The sequence below is a fragment of the Gracilinanus agilis genome, chromosome 1, assembly GCF_016433145.1.
Source record: "Gracilinanus agilis isolate LMUSP501 chromosome 1, AgileGrace, whole genome shotgun sequence".
In the NCBI taxonomy this organism is placed as follows: Eukaryota; Metazoa; Chordata; class Mammalia; order Didelphimorphia; family Didelphidae; genus Gracilinanus; species Gracilinanus agilis.
In genome coordinates this window covers 286,510,071-286,534,120 of record NC_058130.1, presented here as the reverse complement: position 1 = coordinate 286,534,120, position 24,050 = coordinate 286,510,071, and the positions used below count along the sequence as shown (strand labels likewise).

General features: G+C 34.9%; 1 protein-coding gene across 2 annotated transcripts in view; it reads right to left on the bottom strand.

The window, feature by feature from the left end:
- Window positions 1-1,363: 1,363 nt before the first annotated feature.
- The window catches only part of PGGT1B (protein geranylgeranyltransferase type I subunit beta), a 64,543-nt gene continuing 41,856 nt past the window's right edge, over window positions 1,364-24,050 (bottom strand). For both annotated transcript variants that reach the window (XM_044662316.1, XM_044662308.1), the window contains exons 7-9: window positions 16,388-16,572; window positions 15,155-15,263; window positions 1,364-1,951 (exon numbers count right to left, since the gene is read on the bottom strand). In XM_044662316.1, the coding sequence (XP_044518251.1) occupies window positions 1,770-1,951; window positions 15,155-15,263; window positions 16,388-16,572 (476 nt within the window). In that variant the 3' untranslated portion in view covers window positions 1,364-1,769. The remainder of the gene's footprint in view (window positions 1,952-15,154; window positions 15,264-16,387; window positions 16,573-24,050) is intronic.

Genomic DNA, 24,050 nt, shown 5'->3' with positions numbered 1-24,050 from the left:
TTTAAGATTTAATAGCTTAAAACTGCACTAAGACCCTGCAAATAGAAAATATAACAGTCTGCTCACATGTAGAGGAAAAAATATAAGGCTTTCTAAAGTATACCCTGCTTTTCTAAGTTCTAGTAACCAGGCAACCATTTAGACAGGAAGAGGGAGTCTTACTCAATCTTAAATCTATTTTCCTATCTTTGGGTATAGAAGAAACAAAAGCTAAAGAAAAAGTGATGACCAATAAAGACTCCAAATTACTACAGTATCTTTCTTTAAAAAATAAACATAACCATTTTACGAATCAACATAATTCTTAACCATCACAGGCTCCTCGGCCTCTGTGCCCTATTTCGTTCTTTTCCAAAAAGCTTCATCAGAAAATAATACACATCATATACACACATGTAGAGATGTGGGTATACATACATACATGTAAATGTGGATGTTTAGTAATAATAGCATTCATATTGCAACTAAGGTTTGCCAACCACTTTACAAATATCTCTACTTATCTTCCCTGCATTCCTGTGAGGTGGATGTCATTATCATCCCTATTTTGCAAATGAGGGAAGTGAGGCAGATGATAGTTAAATGACTTGCCCATGGTCACAAGAGTTGTGTTTGAGGTTGCATTTAAATTCAAGTCTTCCCAATTCCAAGTCCAGTGCTCTATCCACCCTGCCAGGTGCCAATGTTTACTTATATTATAGAAGGATTAAGTTTTCAACTTCTTATGTAATAAATTAAACTATTTGCTGGTCCCAAATAGATTAAAGGCAAAAAAAAAATCGATGAAAACCCAAGTGGCCAAAAATATTACAACCATAAAAATTTGAATTTCAAGTATGACACTGTTATATATTTTTAAACTACTACCTAGTTACTTTAAAACCTTATTTTTCTAAAAAGATTATTCCATTTTCCCAGTAAGGCAAAAGGAAATAAATATTTTGAAACTAAAACCAAAATAATTGGGAACTCTTCCACACTCTGCACCTTACCTTAACAAAACTGCCTAAATTAATCATGCTTAGTATAAATCCCTCTCATAACTGCAGATGGTTCAATTTATATTACCCTCTTACTCTACTGTGGTTCACTTAAACACTTCATAATTATGGTATTTTAACAACAATCTCTAAAGCTCTCACAATAATTAATGAGCCTACTTTTGGTTGATATAAAATTGTTACTAAATTTCTTTAAGTAGAACCTATCATTTAAAATAAAACACCAACTTAAGGACAGAGTAGACTACCCCATCTAAGAAATTTAGTAACAACTATGCTTTCAAAGAATAATTCCTAGAAACATCATTTAATTCCAAACCCATCTACCACAGATAAGTCAAATTTTTCAAAAGGCCATTAAGTAGTCTCTGGAAGGTTGTTAGTGTTATATGAAGTGTAAACTTGTTTTGAAGAAACTTTTTGATTAATGCACTTTGACATGGTTTGTATTGAAAACTTCTTAAAAAATTAACAAATACACATATATAGTTCATTTGCTTCAAGGGATTTCTAAGAAATATAAGCCACTTGAAGAAGCATCAGATTCTACAGTGGCAAGCATCAACATAAATGAAACATTCTTGAATCACAGTGCAAAGGGGTAAGCTCAAAACGACATTCCAAAGTATACCAGTATAAGATTTGATTGTATGACTCTATCCCTTAAAAAAAAAATAGCACACTTGTTTATGCATGGCTTTTAGCCTTGGTCTAAATAATATGCTATTGGTTATTGACCTTATTTCCCTCCCACAAACTCCAAATAAGTCACGTAGAAATATACATATTCTCTGAACATTGTTTAGAGTCCTTGGTTTTCCAGCTCTGATGGAGATCTTGAAGGCGTTCAGAAGTCCGTGTGCTTATATTAAGGGCAGGATGAACTTTGCAAATTCCACTTTCCTCCATCAGTGACAGACCACAGATTCCAAAGTATGCATGCAAAGCATCTGAAAATAAAACATTCATATTTTGATGATTATTTATTTTGGAATATATTATAAGACTTTTTAAGTGACTACTTTACTATTCTTTGGTTACTATGCTTTGATTCAATTCAATAAATGTGTACTAATCATCAACTATGTGCAAGGTAATTGAATAATACTTTGACCTAAATGCAAACATTCTAGATAGGTAGATAAGATAGGTATACAAATAAAATACAAAACAGAAAATGAAGTTTAATGATATAGGCACAGAGAGAGACAGAATTTCTAATCTGGAAAGTAGTGATACAGAGGAGAAATAAAAGAAAATAACAATGAAGAGGAAGCATCTGAAATGGGTCTTAAAAGATAGTTGAGATATCAAAAAGTGATGGGAAAATGGGGTGTGGGGAGGGATGTACAAATTTCAAGGGAAGAAATAAAATGGATATAAAAGGATAGATTTAAAAATATTATGGTTTTTAAAGATTTATTAACAGCCATTAGAAAAATGAAGCCACATGCCATATCAAGAGTTAGTTTGAAAGACCCATCATACCTCCACCACTATCCTGCTTCAGCATCAAAAAAGAGTGTGCTCTTCCAGGCACTTCCTTTTTATTATTCTCTCTCAGTCACTACACTTCCTGTCTATGTGATTGCACAAGAGGAATCATGGGAACTGTAGTTTGAAAGAGCCCTAAATGTCCACAAGAAGTTTAGATCAGGGACCCCAAAATTAGTTCAAGGACCCCCAAATTTCCAATATCACAGGCAGAGAGAAGAAAAGGCAAGTATGGTAGACTATTTGTGAATAGTATGGATGTCCAGGAACATAAAATACACATATGAAGCAAAGAAAGATAAAATGATTTTGTTAACCATTAAGTCTTCTTAAAAGTATTTCTTTTTAAATCACAAATGCTATATTGTATAAAAATTCAAATCTGTGAAAGTTAGCTTATTTTTCTTTTTCTTTTGGGGTTTTGGTTTTATATGAGTATTCTCCTACAATAATGACCAAAGTATGTTTTGCATGATAATATATATAAAACCCAAATCAAACTACTTATCATCTCTGGGAGGAAGGGAAGGAAACAATTTGGATCTTATAATTTTGGAAAACATATGGTAAAAATTGTTATTACATGTAATTGAAAAAATACAATATTTTTTCAAAATAACAAATTTAACTTCTATGTGTCTAAGGCTGTTTTCTAAGGCAATCTATGAATTCTTTCATATGGCAATTTGTTTTCTATATTCAGAAGTTCTGGTTAGTTTTGTTGCATTAATATTCAGGTTGTGAATGTTCTTCTAGGTATTCAATAATCCTTAAGTTGTCTCTACACATTGTTTTCAATATCAACATGTTTTGCTTGAATGGAGAATATATTCTCTTTTAATATTAACTAGCTTTTTTTCTTTTCTAGATCATCCTTTACTTCTGTGTACTTGCACGCTCAATCAGTTCTCCTTTCTTTTGTTTCTTTGAGACTTGCCATTACAGATTCCTCCTCTGCCTCATCAAATCTTGAATCATTTTTCTTTGCTTTAAAATATTTATTCATATATACATGAATTTGTTTACTATATCTAAAGGTCAAATTTCCTTCTGCTATTAAAAGTTTCTAGGTTTTCTTCCTATTGATATCTTTTTGGTCCTTATTTCTCCTTATTTTTGTCACTTTCTGACTCCTTCCCTTCTGATGGCAGTTTTCCTAAGGGATGAATCTCAAAGAGTGTCAGCTTCCTCCCATACTGGGCAATTCATGGTCCACCAGCCCAGATCTCTGCCTCAAGTGACACACAAGTGTACACACACACACACACACACACACACACACCACATGTGCTGCAAAGATACAAACTCTGAACAAAAGAATCTGTTTAGGTTGAAAAGCAGGGTGGCAGTGTTCAGTGGTCTAAAGAACTAAGGAACAGAGGTGATTGGGTGGAAGGGTACCCAGTGAGCTGGAGGAAAAGGACACAATATACAGACGATGCCAATTATGTCCCCCTAAAAGTCACTTGAGGCCGAGAACTGAAAAGTATTTACAACCACATGAAATAAATTCTCCAAATCAATAACAGTAAGAGTGAGGCAATCAAAACAACCTTGAAGTTTTACCTCATGCTACAGCAAATCAGCAAAGATTACAAAAAGTGGCAACATTCAATTATGTGAAGGAAGTTACTGAGGGGACTTTGATCAAGAAAATAGAATCGAAACTCTGGTGCCCCCCATAGTCAGCAGGAAAGCCAGCAATTTGGGTAGGGGACAATGAGGCAGGAGGCAGGCCAATGTCCCTGGGCAAGCAGGGCAAGGATGATGAGCAACAGTTGGCTCACAAGGCCTGACATGTGAGAGTCAGTGGGTGGAGAGAAAGTTAAATAAACTGAGGCCTCTGGACTTCTGTGTGTGTGAGCTGAAAAGAAGCCTTCTCTGCTGCCAGCTAATGGAGAAGCTACATTAGGTTAACCTTTCTCTAAGATCAATCTACCTCTACTCTCTCTCTTATCTTTCTCCCCTTCTCCTTCCTATCAATAAATCATAATAAACCATTAGGCTCTCCATTTTTATCTTTACACAATGATGGAGGAGTTGTGAAAGGATAGGAACCTTAATATGTTGCTGGTGGAGCTGTGAAGCAGTACAACCATTTTGTAAAGCAACTAGCAATTATGCAAATAAAATGACTAAAATGTCCACATCTTTTGAACCAGAGACTCTTACTACTGAACAAAACTCAAGATCTTTGTCGTGCCCATTGTTTTCTAACCACCTACATCTTTATTTGGGATTAAGAAATCATTACAATTTGAGTTCCTTAAGAGAAGAAACTTTTATTTTTCTATTTTTATCTCCAGCTTCTTAGAGCACAGTGTTTTGCACAAAGTACTTAATAAATGTTTTCATTCATTCAAGAAAATAAACATGTTAACTACAATATTTTGCATTTAATCCTATTAATTTTTCTCTTACTGACTCTAGTCCATTGTTGTTGGGGTCTAGATTTTGTTGTCCATATGATAAGACCTAGTTAATCTGTATTTTTAAACCGGGCAAAAAATAAAACCATACTTTGGCAACCAAATCACTTGGTTTTAAAGACTCATTTACAAATGGTAATTTACAGCATTTACAATATCAGAGTGTGTGTGTGTGTGTGTGTGTGTAAAATGTTACTTTTTAACATACAGACTGATCTTGCACGTCCTCTGAGACATATTCTCATTCTGTTAGTTTTGAATTATGTATTCCAGGGTTATAAATTTGTCATGATGTCATGCAACCAAATTTGAATGGGATGAGAAGCCTAGGCTCTAAGCTTCTCTCACTGATATTCAGTCTCAGAGAAACAGAAGTCAAGAATAAGAATGGAGAAATCAAGTACTTCTGAATTTTAGGGGGGAAACTTTCTAAGGATGTATTTAGACTCTTTTTAGTTCCCTTTGCCTTGTTTCCCCTCTTCTATACTGGCTTAAAAACCAACTGCATGAAACATAACCTTTACTTTAACATTTTTTCTAGTACTATCTTAGTTGTATTTCTTAGTTCTCTTCCTATGTGTCTGACTACTCAGTCTCCTTTACTGGAGGATTAATATTTCATAATTAATAATTCATAATTCATATTGGGCCCTCTATATGTGGGTGTATTAGAGGCTCTGTCATAGGCTCTCTTCTCTAATATAGTCTCTATACTCTTGGATTCAGTAATCTCAACAATTCCTACTATCATTACTATGCAAATGACTTAAATCTTTATCTCCAACCCAGAGCTCTTTCGTGAATTCATCTACCATACAACGTGACAAAAAAGGGTACTCATTATCTTTTTCCTTAAAGCCATTCCCTTTTCAAATATCATCAGTATTTCTATTAATGGCCCTGCCATCCTTCCAACTTCCCAGGTTTACAACATTGGAATCATTCTTGACTCTTCATTTCTTCTTCAGCCTACGTAGCCAATCACAAAGCTGCCAAAGTGACTAGAGTATTGAACATGTCACCTTTACTACCACCACTTCTTTAGTAGTCTCTAATTAATTTTAAATTCTTTCTTCAAAGGTCATTTATTGATTATATTCTTATTGCATTATAGTCAGCAAAGAATGTTTATAATATTTCTGCTTTTTCTGCATTTGCGTGAAGTTTATGTCCTTTACAAGATAATGATAACAACAATGCCTATTTACATGCCTTAAAGTTTGTAAAACACTTGACAAAAATCTCACTTTACTCTCAACAACCTTGAGAGGTCAGGGCTTTCTTGTTCTCATTTTACATATAAGGAAACTGAGGCAGCCAGGGGTTAAATGACTTGCCCAGAATTATACAACTAATAAGCACTCTATCCTTTATGTTATTTAAATGAAAATATAGTTAGGTAATTTGTTGGATAATTTTGGCAAAGTTACCATGTACTTCTGGTTCTATTCAGTAGAAGTCAGAGATGTATCACCTCTCATTTTTTAAAAGCTCTGTTCAGGTCTTTAACAGTTTTCTTATCTTTTTAAAAAATTTATCTTTTTGTAAGATTTGTTCAGGTCTAAGAGGAATACATTGGATGTACAGTATTTTTTAACCATAATCTAATTTCAATGGATATTCCATTTTAGTGCGTCTCTTTTTATTCTTACAAGTAGGACCTGATATATTGATTTCTATGACTGCTTTTTTTGAGTTTACCTAATTAATTTTATCTTCTCTAAATCATTTAATTTGCTTTAAAAAATTCTGTTCTAGTCCCTCATTTTAAAGCTGTGTGAATCTTTGTTATAAGTGTGTTTCTGGTAAGTATATTATTTGATTGTTTTCTAATTTATTTTGATATCTTCTACTATTTTATCAAATTTAGTTTCAGGATTAGAATTGCTGTGTATTCCTTTCCAATGTACTATTCTTTGGTTTTCCTCTTTCTTGCCCCTCCTTCCAAATCCCTCTTCACAAAGGAAGTGCTGAAACTGAAGTCTAACACTTTTGATGTATAATTATATATTGTTTCTACTCTGGTGACCTTCTGTTCTGCTTCCCCCAATCCCTAGTTCTGCTCTCTTTCCTTTAAATCTCCTTTTCTAGCTAACTAACACTATCCTTGGAGTAAGTTTTGTTTATCCTGTCCTCCCTTTTACACCTCTTTCTAGCACTGTTCTTAGCTATATTCTCTGTTGATTTTAATATATTTCTGTACCATACTCTATGTATGTGTATATATTTCTGTACCATACTCTATGTATGTGTGCATGTGTGTGAGACAGACAGACAGCAACATAAGAACTTTCCTGTTTCTGGTTCAAATAAAGTAAGGTTGATGGGATGCCTATTCTCCTCAGCCTTTCCTTCATGTTTGTGTACTCTTCATCTCAATCAATGATGAGTTCTTTCCCCTTTCTCCTCTCCCTCCCCAGGATATTGATTTCCTTCTATGACCACCAAAACAGAACAAAAATCATCCCCACTTCCTTGGGCCCTCTGCTTGTCTTATTTAACTTTACAACTCTTTAAAAAACCATTAAGATTTTGACAGGCACTATTTGACAGAATAAGAACCTTATTCTCCCACCATTATAAATAAACAATTCATCCTGAGCTAGTTTCTTCAAATTGATAAAAATGTATATACTTTTCTATGTTTCTCTTGTCTTTTGCACTGCCATTCTGAACTCTAACACTTCTGACATTTTCATCAGGAATAACAAGAAAGCCCTTATTTCTAAATAAATGGACCTAAAGACTCATTTGTCCACTCATGGTCACATGACCAACAAGATGGCAAACTAGGCATATTCTTGAGTCCTAACTATCCTAAACTCCATGAAAAGACAAATTGTACACTAGAAGAAAAGCCATTACAACTGCCTCCACAGGTAACAGCCCCATAAATTAATAGGAGAGACATTACTAAGTACTGACTCACTTGGTAGACCTCCTCTCCCTAAATCCTCACACTATGAAAAGATGGCCCACTAGTTTATGTTCCACAATCCAAACTGCAATTTTTTTTTCTTGCTACTGCTGCATTTACCTCACTATTCAGAAACAACAAGAAGCAGAGTTGCACTCTGCCCACCCATTTGTAGAGAAAGGGGACGCATAGGAAGATGAGAATGTCCTTTGCCTTGGGTAGCAATTATAAATCTAAACTATATCATCCCCTCAAGGGACTGAGGTCTGCCATCAGAGAAAAAGGTGTCAGAAAGTAAGTTAAAGAAGGATATTAAGGGGAAAAGAGGGGAACTATCAGAGATCTTAGGAGGAAGGAAACTCATTTTAAAACCTAGAGCACAAGGAGATTTACCAAAAGGAAAGAAATTAATATAGAAGGAAATATAGTCGCCATGAAATCTAAATAACTGAAAAATTCTAAAAAGAGATATTTTAAAACAAAAAGGCTGAATCAACATCATGAAATGACACACATTATGGATTCCTAAAAGAGCATGGAACTGCAGTAAGATGTTGCTAAATTGTTTGAGAAAAATCAGAATTTTGAAAAAAAATTAAAAAAAGAATAAATATTAGAAATTATAGCCTGAAAAACAGAAATAAACAAAGAAAAGCTTGAATCAACTGTAGCAATTCTCTCTAAAGAAACTAAGAAAAAAAACTAACTGAAAATATAAATATTCTGCAAGTAACCAGGAAAAATATCTTCAAATACAAAGAAAATAAGGATAACACAATACTATTTTGAACCCACAAGAAATAGAAAGTAAAGAAATAAAATACTCAAAAAAACAAAGGAGCTCAAGATATCCCTCAAGAATGATATATTCTGCAAACCAGAGTCTAATTATCAATGAGAGGGAAATAAGACCAAAGCAAATGATCTGACTTGCAAATACCTAAAACAGAAACATAAGTAATTAAACAAGGAAAATATCAGTCACAAAATAACCACATATCTATATATTCTTAAAGGGAGAATAGAAATCACCACATATCTATATATTCTTAAAGGGAGAATAGAAATCACTCAGAAACAGAAAAATATCTAAGAAATAAAAGTGACAGGTAAAAGATTTCTAAAAAGTACACAAGGAAACAATGATGGAAATAATTTTTTTTTTTAAAGTGGCTGTGGCGGAACAGGCTTTAAACAACATAGATTTCAGTCTCACAATGTTCCAGTGGAAGTGAATCAGTGTGGGGGGTTGGGGCCATAATGTTAGAGTGAAGTAAATATTTTTGCCTAGGCTCTCCTAACATGCTGCTCTCAACTTTTAAAAAGTGTCAAATTTAATTCTGGGAGGGATAATCAGCAAAAGGCTCAGTGAGTCATTTTTCCAGGCCAGGGCATAAAGAGAAGCCTAGGGATAGGACACTAGGACGAGGGCTAGGCAGAAGCTTAGCATAACAGAAGAATATGGCAGAATTAAAATAGGCTTTGGAGGTAGAGGCAAGCAGCACTGAGCCCAAGAACAGTAAGGGAGCTGGATGCCTGGTCAGAAAGAGATTCCAGAAGGATCACCATTTGGTAGTCTTATCCACTCATTACACAGTTCTAGTTTACAGTTCCAAGGCACAGTGTAGTGTTTGAGGGCTCAAGAAAATAGAATAAGCATAAGAATCAGAGTGAAAACCAGAAAGGCAGTGATCAGTCCTTTCCCTTGATCAAAACGCACTGAAGCATGAAAGCTTACAGATAACTCAGACCTAACTGAGAAAGCAGGAGGAGATAACTGTCAGATTAGACTAGACATTTTCCCTACCCCTAGAGATAAACAGAACTCAACTAATAAAGTCCAAAGTCAAGAAATGGCTCCACCAATTAGGGAATGGCTGAACAAATTGTGTTATGTAAGTGATGGATGCTATAAAAAATGAGCAGCTAGATAGTTTCAGAAAAACCTAGCAAGATTGACGAAAAGTAAATGAGCAGAACCAGGAGATCATCATACAGAGTAAAAACAATATTGTAATGATGCTTAATAATGGTGATGGCAAACCTGATATGCATAGCCATTTTCGATGACACATAGCTGCATACAGAAAAGTCGGGGTCGCATGCCGAGGATGAAACATTTGCTGTAGTGTTGTGTAGACACTCGGTGCACTATAGATGACAATTCTAACTATATTAACTTACCTTGGTTTATTAAATACAGTTATATATTACAATTATACATTTTTGTTATTTAAACTATAAATATCGTGAAATTATGATTTTTTTTCTCAAAGTGACACATCACCCAAGTTATGCTTGCTTTTTTGTTGACAGACCAAACTCAAAAGATTGCCTATCACTGCTTAATAAAGTTTAAGACTGAACTATTCTGATCAATACAATGATTCAAGGTAATTCTGAAGGACTCATGATGAAAAATGTTATCCATTGCCAGAGAAATGATGAATTCTTTTTTTTTTTTTAAATATTTCTAAACCCTTAACTTCTATGTATTAGTTCCTTGGTGGAAGAGTGGTAAGGGTAGGCAATGGGGGTCAAGTGACTTGCCCAGGGTCACACAGCTGGGAAGTGTCTGAGACCAGATTTGAACCTAGGACCTCCCATCTCTAGGCCTGGCTCTCAATCCACTGAGCTACCCAGCTGCCCCCAAAATGATGAATTCTTGAGTGCAAACTGAAGTACTTTTTTATTTTTCTTGACTTTTTTTTTGCAACATGGTTAATATGGAAATATGTTTTGCATGATTTCACAAATATAATTGACATATTGCTATAAATTGCTTACTTTCTAAAAGGGCTGGAGAGGGGCCAGAGATAGGAAGATATTGGAATTGAAAACAGAAATTAAGGAGGAAAAAAGGTAAAGAAAACCAAAAGTAAAAGATAGAAAGAAAAATCTCATTTAAAATAATTGCCGATAATATAAAGTACTTGGAAATCTCTGCCAAGACAAACGCAGGAATTATAAAAATACAACTACAAAACACTTTTCACATGAAAAAAGTCAAATCTAAACAAATGTAAAAATATTAATTGCTCATAGATAGACCAAACCAATATAATAAAAATGACAACCCTACCTAAATTAATTTATCTATTCAGTGTCATGCCAATTAAACTACTCAAAAATCACTTCACAGAGCTAGAAAAAAAATTTCAGCTGGAAGAACAAAAGGCCAAGAATATCAAGGGAATTAATGAAAAAAAAAAACTGACCCAGATAGGTACCATTTTCACTTTGTCTTTTGCAGTGGGACTAGTCTGCTTCACACTTTATCTTCCACCTATCCTAGCTTGTCTCCTACTCAGGATTTCCATAGAATTATAGCACTCTTTCTGATCAGTCTTAGACTAAATGTAGTAGTTTATGGCAGATACTCTTTGGTCTTCTTGATTATTATTTCTTATAGGCATTTTTAGGGCTTTACTGGGTTATTTGTGGGGTAAGAAAATCAAACTGATTCCATTTTGTAAATGGCTATTCTGTAATTGATTTCATTTTTTATCACCAATGACATTTTGTGTCATGTTCTATTTACCACTGAGTTAAGTTTGGAAGTTCAGCTTTCTTGATAATTACCTATTCTTGTGTTAAGGAAATCTGTTAACCTTGAAGGATATAGGTAGATGCCAGGGAGTCTGGTCTATTATCTCTACAACACTATCCTTCAAGAAAATCTGGACTATTATCACTAGCCATGCAGGTAGATGCTAGCAGTGATTTTTCCATAGTGACAAGATGGAAGGAGGGGTTCTTACTAGCTTTGTATTCCAAATTTCCAGCCAATCATACTGTCCCCCAAATTTATGATGCTTCTGGTTTTGTAACCAATTATATTGTTTTTCCCATCTAGCTTTTTTGGATGTTCCTCCTTTTATCTGCCCTCATGTCTTTTGGCTTGCTAAATTAAAGATCCCTTTTATAGGTAACTGCTAGCCTAACCAATAATTAAACATTCTTGGAACTTTGTGTCTCACTTTACCTTAATTTTAATCACGACCAGGGGAATCTTAGCTCTCTAGGTTCTAACGTAGTTATCTTTTCACAACTTTCCCTAATAAACTTTCAACATCCCTTCATTTAGAATGAAATATCAACTCTTTTTTCTTTGACAATTAAAATTAGAATTTTAGAATCCTTTAGAATATGGAACCTCTTTCCTAAAAATAATAAACGGTATATATCTTAAACCATCAAAAAGCATCATCTGCAATGGGGATAAATTAGAAGCATTCCAAGTAAGATCAGGAGTGAAACAAGGATGCCCATTATCACCTCTATCATTTAACATTGTACTAGAAACACTAGCAATAGCAATTAGAGAAGAAAAAGAAATTGAAGGTATTAAAATAGGCAATGAGGAGACTAAGCTATCACTCTTTGCAGATGATATGATGGTCTACTTAAAAAATCCTAGAGAATCAACTAAAAAGCTAGTGGAAATAATCACTTGAACAAAGTTGCAGGATACAAAATAAATGCACATAAATCATCAGCATTTCTATATATTTCTAACACATCTCAGCAGCAAGAGTTATAAAAAAGAAATGCCATTTAAAATCAACCTAGACAATATAAAAATACTTAGGAATCTATCTACCAAAACAAACACAGGAATTATACGAACACAACTACAAAACACTTTACACACAATTAAAACTAGATCTAAAAAATTAGAAAAACATTGATTGCTCATGGGTATGATGAGCTAATAACATAATAAAAATGGCCATTCTACCCAAATTAATTTACTTATTTAGTGTCATACCTATCAAACTACCAAAAAACCTTTTTACTGAATTAGAAAAAACTATAACAAAGTTCATTTGGAAGAACAAAAGATCAAGAATATCAAGGGAAATAATGAAAAAAAATGTAAAGGAAGGTGGCCTAGCAAAACCAGATCTTAAATTGTACTATAAAGTAGTAATCAAAACAATATGGTACTGGCTAAGAGACAGAAAGGGAGGATCAGTGGAATAGACTTGGGGTAAGTGACCTCAGCAAAACAGTCTATGATAAATCCAAGAATCCAGCTTTTGGGACAAAAATCCACTATTTGACAAAAACTGCTAGGAAAATTGGAAAACAGTATAGGAGATTGGGTCTAGATAAATATCACACACCCTATACCAAGATAAATTCAGAATGGGTGAATGACATGAATGTAAAGAAGAAAACTATAAGCAAATTTGGCGAACACAGAATATTATACTTGTCAGATCTCTGGGAAAAGAAAGATTTTAAAACCAAGCAAGAGTTAGAAAAAATTACAAAATATAAAATAAATAATTTTGATTATATTAAATTAAAAAGGTTTTGTACAAACAAAAACAATGCAACAAAAATCAGAAGGGAAACAACAAACTGGGAAAAAAATCTTTATAACAAAAAACTCTGACAAAGGTCTAATTACTCAAATATATAAGTAGCTAAATCAATTGTACAAAAAAATCAAGCCATTCTCCAATTGATAAATGGGCAAGGGACATGAATAGGCAATTTTCAGATAAAGAAATCAAAACTACTAATAAGTACATGAAAAAGTGTTCTAAATCTTTTAATTAGAGAAATGCAAATCCAAACAACTCTGAGGTACCACCTCGCACCTTGCAGATTAGCTAACATGACAGCAAAGGAAAGTAATGAATGTTAGAGGGGATGTGTCAAAATTGGGACATTAATGCATTGCTGGTGGAGTTGTGAATTGATCCAACCATTCTGGATAGCAATTTGGAACTATGCCCAAAGGTTGCTAAAAGACTATCTGCCCTTTGATACCCCAAAGAGATCACAGGGAAAAAGACATATACAAAAATATTTATAGCTGCACTCATTGTAGTGGCAAAAATCTGGAAAACAAGGGTATGCCTTTCAATTGGGGAATGGCTGAACAAATTGTGGTATTTGATGGTGATGGAATACTATTGTGCTCAAAGGAATAAGGAACTGGAGAAATTCCATGTGAACTGGAATGACCTCCAGGAATTGATGCAGAGTGGAGCAGAACCAGGAGATCTTTGTACATAGAAAGTGAAACACTGCGACACAATCAAATGTAATAGACTTTTCTACAAGCAGCAATGCAATCAATGATCCAGGACAATTCTGAGAGACTTATAAGAAAGAATGCTATCCACATTCAGAGGAAGAACTATGGGAGTAGAAATACAGAAGAAAACAACTCCTTGAATACATAGGTTGATGAGGATATGATTGGGGATGTAGACTCTAAACGACCTCCCCCGAGCAACTATCAATAATATGAAAATAGGTCTTTATCAATGACACATGTAAAACCCAGTGAAAAAGCGTGTCAGCTACCAGGGGAGGGGAGGTTTTGGAGGGGAGAGAAAGAACATGAATCATGTAACCTTGGAAAAATTTTCTAAAAAAAATTTAAAAACAAAACAAAACAAAAAAAATAGAATATGGAACCTACCTTTCCAGCATTATTATATATTATTCACTTTCCAGCATGTTACTGGTTACCCAAACTTGCCCTCCTACTATTCTTCACATCTAATACCTTATGTACTTCTGTGTCTTTGCAGTAGTTGCCCCATATGTTTAGAAGGTATACCCTTTTCTCTTGCTTTTTAGAATCCATTATTTCTTTCAAAATTCAATTCAAACACCAGCTTTTCTTCTGATCTCCCCTCTCCTCGCTATTAGTACCTTCCCTTACAAAAATTATTACATTCACACATGTACTGTACTTCTCTTTCCCATAGAACATAAACTTTTTAAAAGGGCAGGTGTTTCATTCCTGTCTTTGTATATCAACTGACCAGTACATAGTTGGTACCTAGTAAATTCTTATTGATTCATAATCTAGGTACATTAAATACAGATATGGCTAATTTAACAGAACTCTTATTAATTGAAGAGAAAAGTTGGAAAAAAAAAAGATGGGTTATCTTAGATGAAAAGTTATAATAACCATCAAGCTAGTAGAAGAGTTGGGCACTACAGGACAGACCAATAAAAGCTACCATTAGATTGTGAGCTCTTTGAAGTAAGGATTGTTTTTTGCATTTATTCATATCCTCAGCATGCAGTAATTATGTGGCCCATAGTAAACATTTTAAAAATACTAGCTAACTGACAAGATGAGTTGTCCTAAGCAAAAAATCATTTAGCATTTATTTTATTAGTATATAGTAACATTTCTTTCTGTATCTTCTGAAGAATTATAATTATTCTTAAATCCTTTATTATTTTTAAAGAAATTTTAATAATGCTTACATTTCTCAAAAAATTTTAAGGAAAATGGCCCCATGAAAAAAGAATAATTAAGAATAATTTACCTGGGTGACTATCTGGCCACTTGGCAAATCCACCTACAAGGCGATCTTGGGTTGATAAGATATAATTTCTGTTTTTCTCAAAGTTTGTATATTGGAATATTTTCAGTAGCTGAAATAAAATTATAGAAAAGACATTTACTGATAGATAATAGTTTTAAGATATTATTTTGGTACAAAATTCACATTTTTACTATTTAAAAGTTTCCTCCATTTTGTGGCTCTAAAAAAATTCTGAGGGGCCAGGAAAAGTGAAATTAGAACAGATTTTCAAGGAATCAGCACTACTCGTATTAATTAAGTGATTCCTTTATCCATTATGTTTATCCTCATGTCTTACCTATCCATCAGTTTAACTCTTATTAACATTTAGATTTAAAACAAAACCTCAAAACTCTTTTTATATCAAACCAGGAGAAGTTTTGTTTGTTTTTAATGGCATGTTCACCCACCTAAATTTGTCACTTGTAAATTTAAATTATAACGACACCATAAACTTATAAAAACTATACAATAAACTAAATAAACTTAAAGGTTCATCTTTTTAAATCAATATTGATATCTTACCTAACATAGAAACTAAGGCAAGAGGAGGAGGAAGGGTGTCAGTAAAAACTGGTATTCAAGATGAGTATATTATAGGCAAGTGTAAAAGGATATATTTAGGGAAAAAATAATCCAAATTGTAAAGGGACTTATGCACTAAATTCTGCCAATTATTAGACACCCCTTGACAATCTTAGAAGCAAATATAGGAAAATAATACTTCATAGACAATCTTAGAAGCAATGTGAGATGATAATACTTTATACAAAGAGTAATAAATTATGGAAGATGTTATCCAAAAGATGCCAAACTAATAATAACATAAATATTAATAAGTTCAAGAAATTTCTGGATATACTAATTCATAAACAAATCTATAATATATCATTAAAGCAAGATAAGCTAAACCCTTAAAGGTTGATAGGAGGCAAAAACACTCTCTACCTTCACAAGTAAAAATATAAATACTCGGCTGACTGTCACATTTTGTTAGAACTATATTTCTAATAGTTAATTATTGTTCCTTTTTTTTTGCTTAGACTGAGGCTCACTATCATAGTACTTGAAGCTCAGTATCCTTATTATATACTGAGATATAGTACATAATGAGAAAAGACATGTGCTAAAAATCAAGAAAAACCTTTTCATATTAAGTTTTTCATTTTATTAATTTTTTCATTTGTGTCTTACCTTTAAAGTCGCTCCCACCCAAAAAGAATAGCAGGTATCTACAGGTTTATTGGGTCGTCCATGATAACCAGTCTGTTGCCTCATTATGCACCATCTCTTTATCCTGTTTAATTCTTTTTCAGAAAAAACTTCTTCTAACTTATCCATCAGACACAATGATGCAATGCCACAAAAAGTTGATCCTCCTGTTAATCATAACCAGTCAACACTTTAAGTCTCAAAATAATTAATTATGATGTGTTGATAAAATGATTAGAGAAAAGGCCAGGCAATTCAAGAGAACTGAAAAAAGGTCAAATTAAATATAATTGGGAAAGCCATTATACTAGGTCAGAAATCTACATTAATTTGAACAAAGAGATCAAAAATGTTAAGAAAACTGAAGCCTAGAGAGTAAGTGAATTTGTTCAGGGTCACACACCTAGTTACAGGAGAAGAACTGAGGCATTCAGACTTCCTACACAACATTCTTTATCTAATTTTAATTTGCTCTTAGCAGAAAACAACTTATTAACATTGCAATTTTGGGGTTGTTGACAACTTGTTCACTGTTGCAGCCCAGCCCAGTCAAATGAAAAACTGTCAAGACAGGACTGATTGTCAAATTTCATGAGTAAACAGACAATTTGTTATGAAAAAAGCCTTCTAAATCATCTGATAATTAGGATATTATAAGAAATAAAGCCAAAATCACAATTGAAGTAGTATATCTTATAAATAAAAGTAATTTAATTTTTCTTAATAAAAACAATAACAGCTAACACAAATCACACTAAGGTTTAAATGATCTTATCTGATTCTCAAAACTAACTTAGGAAATGAAAAATCAAAAAATATCATTAAAGAAAAAATAATTTTCCTAGATTTTCACTCATAATTTTCTAATAACCACATACAACTTTTAAAATTGTTATAAGTTCACATAGGATTTACATTGAGTATATACTTTACCCCTTTCTTAAGTATTCACAATTTTTCCAAAATCATAACTCTGAATTTAATCCCCTTCTCCTGGATATGCTCTCTTACCTTGGCTTTTATAAGTTATTCTCGCCTTGTTCTTTCTCCTACTTCCCTATCTATTCCTATTCTGTCTCCTTTACTGGTTCATGATTTTTGTGTCTATAGTGCTATGGGTGTACATATACACATGCATATATATGTGTGTCATTTAAAATTACTACGTCTCCCAGGGATCCCTGCTATAACTTCCCTCAACACCTCCCACTTCGTTTGTGGGAGGTGTCGGAGAAAGTATAAGAGAGAGGGTTTTGGTGCCTTTTCACTCTCTTGAGCCTAGAGGCTCTTGGATCCTGGGCTCTCTCTACCCAGGAGGCCCTCTTTCTCTACCTAACCTTTCCATTTCCTAATCTAAATAAAACCCAGCTATTCTAAACCCTAAATTGGTACCTGATATTTTATTTGAGCCCCAAAGGGCTCTAGTCAATTTTGGCTAGAGACTGCTACCTTCCTTTCCCTTCCTCTACCTTCCTCTCTCCTTTCTCCCATCCATTCTTCCTCCTACCTTCCTTCACTCCCTCACTACATACACACACACACACACACACACACAATCTCTCAGGATTTTTTGGATGAAAGAACTAAGGATGTTTAATATAGAAAACAGAAGACTTAGGGAGGCCACATATGAATGAGGCTATCATATGAAAGAGGGATTTTTGTTATTCTGTTTTTTTCCAGAGGAAAACCAGGAGAAATTCGGAGGCAATTTTAGGCCAGATGAAAAGGAAAACTTTCCTTGAATTTAAAGTGGGAATTTACCATATTGGGAAATAATACATTCTTTATCAAAGAAGTCTTTAAGCAGTGTTTAGATGACCATTTATTTGAGATGGAGGGAATGAATTATGTGAAATTGTCAGTGAGGTTCCTTTGAACTCTAAAACTCTACGAATCCAGAGTTCCCACATTACCTTTTATCTTCTGGAATTCACAATCTGGAGAATACATTTTTAGATGGTAGATAAGAATTTTTAAAGGGAGCTCATACTTACCCACACAAAGTAACACAAGTAAAAAGCTTGTAAATGCAGAAGACTCAGCAAAGAAAAGAATAAGGTAACAAAGAACCCCAGAACAAGTTAATTTTTACATTTAAAATATGACTAACTCGGTACTCCATCTTTCACTGTTCACCTCTCCCTATTCCCACAGCCTGTACACTAGCCCAGTCAACACTTGTGACTGCTGCAGTTTTCATTTCTTAACTTGCTGCCCTTTGGCAATGTCCTAATAGTTAGAAGAATTCAGATTTTTGAATAAGAACAGCCTGAAAAGCTCAAGAAGAAGGAAAGGAATTAGTTATGAAGGATTGTGAAGCTTCAGGGACAAGAAATTGGAGGAGAGTGGGACTAGAAGTATAGTGCTAATAAAAATTAATATAGTATAGAAAAAACAGGTATCCATTTGAAGGAATAAAAGGTGAAAAAAATCCAAGTGAAATGGCATTGTGGAATACTACTCCCATCAAAAGATCCTCCTCTAGGGGGCAGCTGGGTAGCTCAATGGATTGAGAGCCAGGCCTAGAGACGGGAGGTCCTAGGTTCAAATCCGGCCTCAGCCACTTCCCAGCTGTGTGACCCTGGGCAGGTCACTTGACCCCCATTGCCCACCCTTACCAGTCTTCCACCTATGAGACAATACACCAAAGTACAAGGGTTTAAAAAAAAAAAATCTAAAAAAAAAAAAAAAAAAGATCCTCCTCTAGTTTCTTCATAACTAGCCTACACTTTTTCGCCCAAGGGCTGAAATGATTTGCAGAAAAGAATAAAACAGATCAAGATGAAGACCAGGCCCAATTACCACTAGCACTATGAGAGGTAAACAGATCTGTCTAAACTCTAAACCTAGATTGAGGGCTGGGGAAGAGGCTTTTTAAAAGCATCAGGTTGCATAGTTGCCTGCTGGGAGCTAAGACAGCATAATAATGGATGCTCAGCTCACCTAAACCCTCCAAATACACACTAATAGGAAAAAAAGTGCCTCAAAACTAAGGGTAGTAGAGACATGTCTCCCTGGAGTAATAAGGGAGTAAGTGCAGCAGTGGGGGAACTGGCAGAATTCAGATCAGCTCAAAGTGCTTCCATGTGACCTGAGGCATTTAAACAGCAGACAGATAGCAGCCCAAAGCCAGCTCTACAAGCTTCTACAAGATCTGAGTTAAGAAAACAGCAGAGCAGGAAGTAACTCAACATGCTGCCAAAAGAACTGAGACAATGAAATAGTAGATAGGGAACAGCCCAAAGCAAGAACAGAGAAGGATAACAGTGTAAAACCAATCCTACATGCTTCCGCATAGCCCAAGGCAACGAAATAGCAGAACAGAAGAATAACCCAGAACAGAAGACAACAGGAACCAGCAGCAGGGGGTGCCAAATCCAACTGGACAAAAAAGCTGCAAGCCTTCCCACAAGAAGCCAGCGGGGGCCCTCCCACTTGAAGTGCATAATGGAGGGCCCAATAACAGATGGGCCTACCAGAAGCAATAAAGAAGGCTACACTGAAAGCTTAAAGCAACACTCCCTCTAATGCTGGAGCAGAGCAAAACCTCAAGACAGAAAAGGTAAGAAGGAGAAAAAAATAACTAGAAAAATATGCAAAAAACAAAGGAAAAAAATCTAACTTTAGAAGGTACTTTCCTAAAAGGGAAGACCAAACTATAAACTCAGAAGAAACAATAAAGGAAATAAAAAATAAAAATAAAAGGAAACCTGTAAAGCCCCAAAGTAAGAAAAGATGTCAGGCCCCAACAGAACTCTTAAAAAAGTCAAATAATAAAAGAAATGATAGAAAGATCCCACAAGTTGGAGACTGTGTAATTAGAAATCTTGAGCCCTTGGACTTCATCTCCCAGAATCCTTTTCCCTTCGTCCACGTAGCGTCCTTACATATTTGTAAATAAGTTTGCTTATAACCCTGCCCTGTCTTCTCTAACATGTGCAGTCTAGGAACTTTCTTTTCTTTACTGAGGCTGCTGCCTGCTCCCATGTCCCACTTCACTGCCTACTTGTAAGTTTTAAACTCCCTGCCCAACCCCAGCCCAGCAAGGCAGGGGTAGGAAGAGGGTATCCTTTCCCTTACTAGGCAGCTGGTTAGCTCCTAACCCTTTTTGGGCTCCTCTGCATTAGCAGGGGGTCCTGGTCCTCAATCCTAGCTAAGCCCTCTTCCACCCACCCCAGCTTACTTCCTAAACCCTCTGCCTGCCCTAACCTACCTGACTGGCTTCTGTCTCTCCCTCTGGAGCAAATCTGCTTTTAGGACAAACATAAGCCCCAAACCCACCTTACCTTTGCAGCCAGATCCTTCATTTTGGTTTCTGGCACAATGGACTACCTTAACCCCATCCCCTTACTCCCTCCCAGGAATCCCCCATCCATTGCCATGCTGCCTCTTGGCCACTAGAGCACTCAATTTTTATTTTTCTGCTGAGCTGAAGTGGCTGCTTTTCTACCACCGGAGGGCAGCACCAATAAAAAAAAAGAATAAAAAATAATTTTTTTTGCAAATAAAATCATATAACATTATACAAAATAAAACACCCCTACTATTCCTGATTACAATGCTGAGCAGCATGAATGCTACTTTACAAGAAAGCCTTCTGGCTTTCACCCAATTGGAATCCTTTAAGGTTTTAGAATGCCTTTTTCTCATGTTGCTAGGAAATTTTCTTTTCCTAATCCTAAATGTTAAGACACAACAGGCTACCATACAGAAAATGAAAGCTAAAATGCAGACCGAAGTGCAAGTTCAATTGGACAATTTCAAGAGCTCTTTGCATGGTCCAATGGCAAAGGAGGATTCCATCCAAAAAATGTCTGATTTTTGCAAGTCCATTTCTGAACTATCGAGATAGGAAAATCCTATATTTCCTAAAATAGAGACGGAAGACCCCTCTCCTATGTCTCAGGTGGAGAAACTCCTCTCTTGTATTCTGCAACTCCTGGTTAACCCTCCCTTCCGTGCTCCTCCTGAGAACTGGAGGTGAATTTTAATCCTTTTCAGATTGATGTTAACTGAGTTTGTTCTCCTCTAAATATAGTGAAATAGTGTCTTGTAACACGGCTACTGGAACTGAAGAAAAGGACTTTTGAATTCAGTGCCTGTATCCTGTCATGCTTATTGTATTTTCTGATTGTTTTAAGATTTAATTTTGTTTTTAAGTTTCTATATTAATTTAATCAATACTATTCTGTTACATTGAATCATTTTAAGCTACTGTGTTTTGACTATTAGCTATCTAGTCTGTTACATTGTATTTATTTGTACCTCCCCCTATGACTAGACTGGAGAAAATATCATTGTCAAAGCCCATAAAAATCTTTCACAAACCCTTTTCCTGGCAAAACCATAAATCTTTATGGATGTTTGCTTTGCATTGAGATCACATGTTGCCTTACCAGCCTTTTGTTCCTTTTTGCCTTTGTTAATTGTCACATAGACAATGATGGATGAACTCCATTAGACTGGTTACAATTATATACAACCATTGGAGAATTTAATGAGCTAAATATCTCAATTGATTTTAAAGGGTCTTCACAAGTGATTTTTAGATATCTAGTAGCATCAATAGCTCTGACTGATCATTTGTCTGCCTTTGAGTTCTTTGTAACAAGAGATAAAGGGTCTATTTAATAGCTGAAGTAAAGTGCTATAGCACTATTATATTCCCCACCTCACATTTATAAAAACATAATGGATGAGACATATAAAGACACGCCTTTTACAGCTGTTATAGTCTCATGCCAGAGGAGCTGGGAAGGTGTTCCTAGGGCATGGTACCCCCAGATGGCTCCCAAGAGGGAACATTTCCCATGAAGTTTAAGTAGCTTCTGGATGATTTTTTAACTCTTCATCTTAATTCTATCCTTCCACCAGAAAGCTCTAGATTTATTTTTTCAAAAAGATCTAGATTCTTGATGTTTTAGACCCCCAAAAAGTTTTCAGCAGCAGTACAGGTTTGTGCTGCAGTAATAGACTTTGTTAAAAATCTTTGCCAAGGCCGACAGACTGGATAGATCTGCAGAACCTATGACAAGTATTCATAAGTTCGTAGGTTTTTTAAATGTCATACAGCAAGTCACTATATAGAGATGCATGTGAATCCTATGTGATAGTGGGTTTGTTTGCTATTGTCATTAACTGGGCTACTGTGAATTTTGGTAATTTTGTATTTCTTTAAACGTGCACTACCTACTGTACTACTGTTTTATAAAGCTGTTACTTTGTGAAAATCATTTGTACTCACACTGGATCATAGCCAAGTTAAAAAGGAAATGGATCTCATTTTTGGTGAGGAACCTTTGTATCCTACCTCTCCTTGGCTGACACAGTGTGTCACTGATTGTAAGCTATATATTTTTTATTTTTAAAACATTTTTATTATTAGGTTTTTCCTTCCTTATATGTGCAATGAATTTTATTTTTTTCCTTTCTTTTTTTGTACTTTGAAGCACCAGTATTAAAGGGTTTTTTTATTTTTCACTAGAGTAAGTTTAAAATGTCCATTAGTCCTACTGTCAATGTATACCCAAAAGCTTTAGACTGTGGAAACCTACCATTCATTATTTAAAAATTATGGGACTTTGCTTAATGATTCTGATTTCAGGAAAAGGGAACACAAAAAGAACCACTGCACAGTGCCAACGGAGCACATAAGAACCTGCATAGTGCCAATTGAGCACAAGGTCAAAGAGATCAAACAATCCCTATGGGATTCATGAGATTCTGAGCTAAGACAAGAGGACTTGAACTTGTTTGAGGTTCGAGGTTGCGGCTGTTTGACATACGTCAGAGGCAGGTCTTCCCCATCCCACATTCTATCAAGCACTTCACTTTGGCTGCCATTCTGGCTCCAGTATCCCTGAGAGAAAAAGTAAAATCAGACCAGGGAACGCTATTTCCCATTTTCTGCTGAAATCTAGTCCCTTTTCTGTCTTTCATAGTGTGGCAAACTTTCTGTAGTCCTGGCTGCTGACCGGGTAAGTGTATACTTGCTACTACAGGCTCATGGGACATAAATTACTTTAACTGGACCCTGATTCAAGGACCTCTTTTAGGTTTATTTTTCCTTTACTTAAGAATTTTTATACATAAGACTTTGATATTTCATATTTCATCCACAAGTTGTTTTTTCTCTTTTATTTGGATTTTTTGATGTTTTTTATTTCTTTTACCAATTGATTTTACCGAATTTTATTTCAATTATCAATTGACTCAGGCATGCATCCCTGAGTGATCCCTGTGTTTGTCAATATCCTCTTCAGGGGGGATTGTATTATTATCCTATAATGAAAAGTTTAAATTCTTTTGAGAGTAATTTTAGGATAAGAAACTTGCTACCTCCCAGAATCCAGAAGGTGAACTTTTTGGAGAAGGCACCTTGAAGATACCTGCAGAAACCACACATTCCACCAAAAGATCCAGAGTGAACTTTGAGATGTGCTAAATTGAACTATGGGGAGTTGAATGCATTTGTTTTGAATGTACACTCTTATGCCAAAGGGAACTGCCCCCAAATTGGTTTTTTATCAATGTAGCAATCATTGGTTTTGTTCTTTCTCTTTTATTTCCCTTTATCCCCAAATTATAGTAATTTCCCTTTAGAAACTACAATATTGTATATATATATATATATATATATATA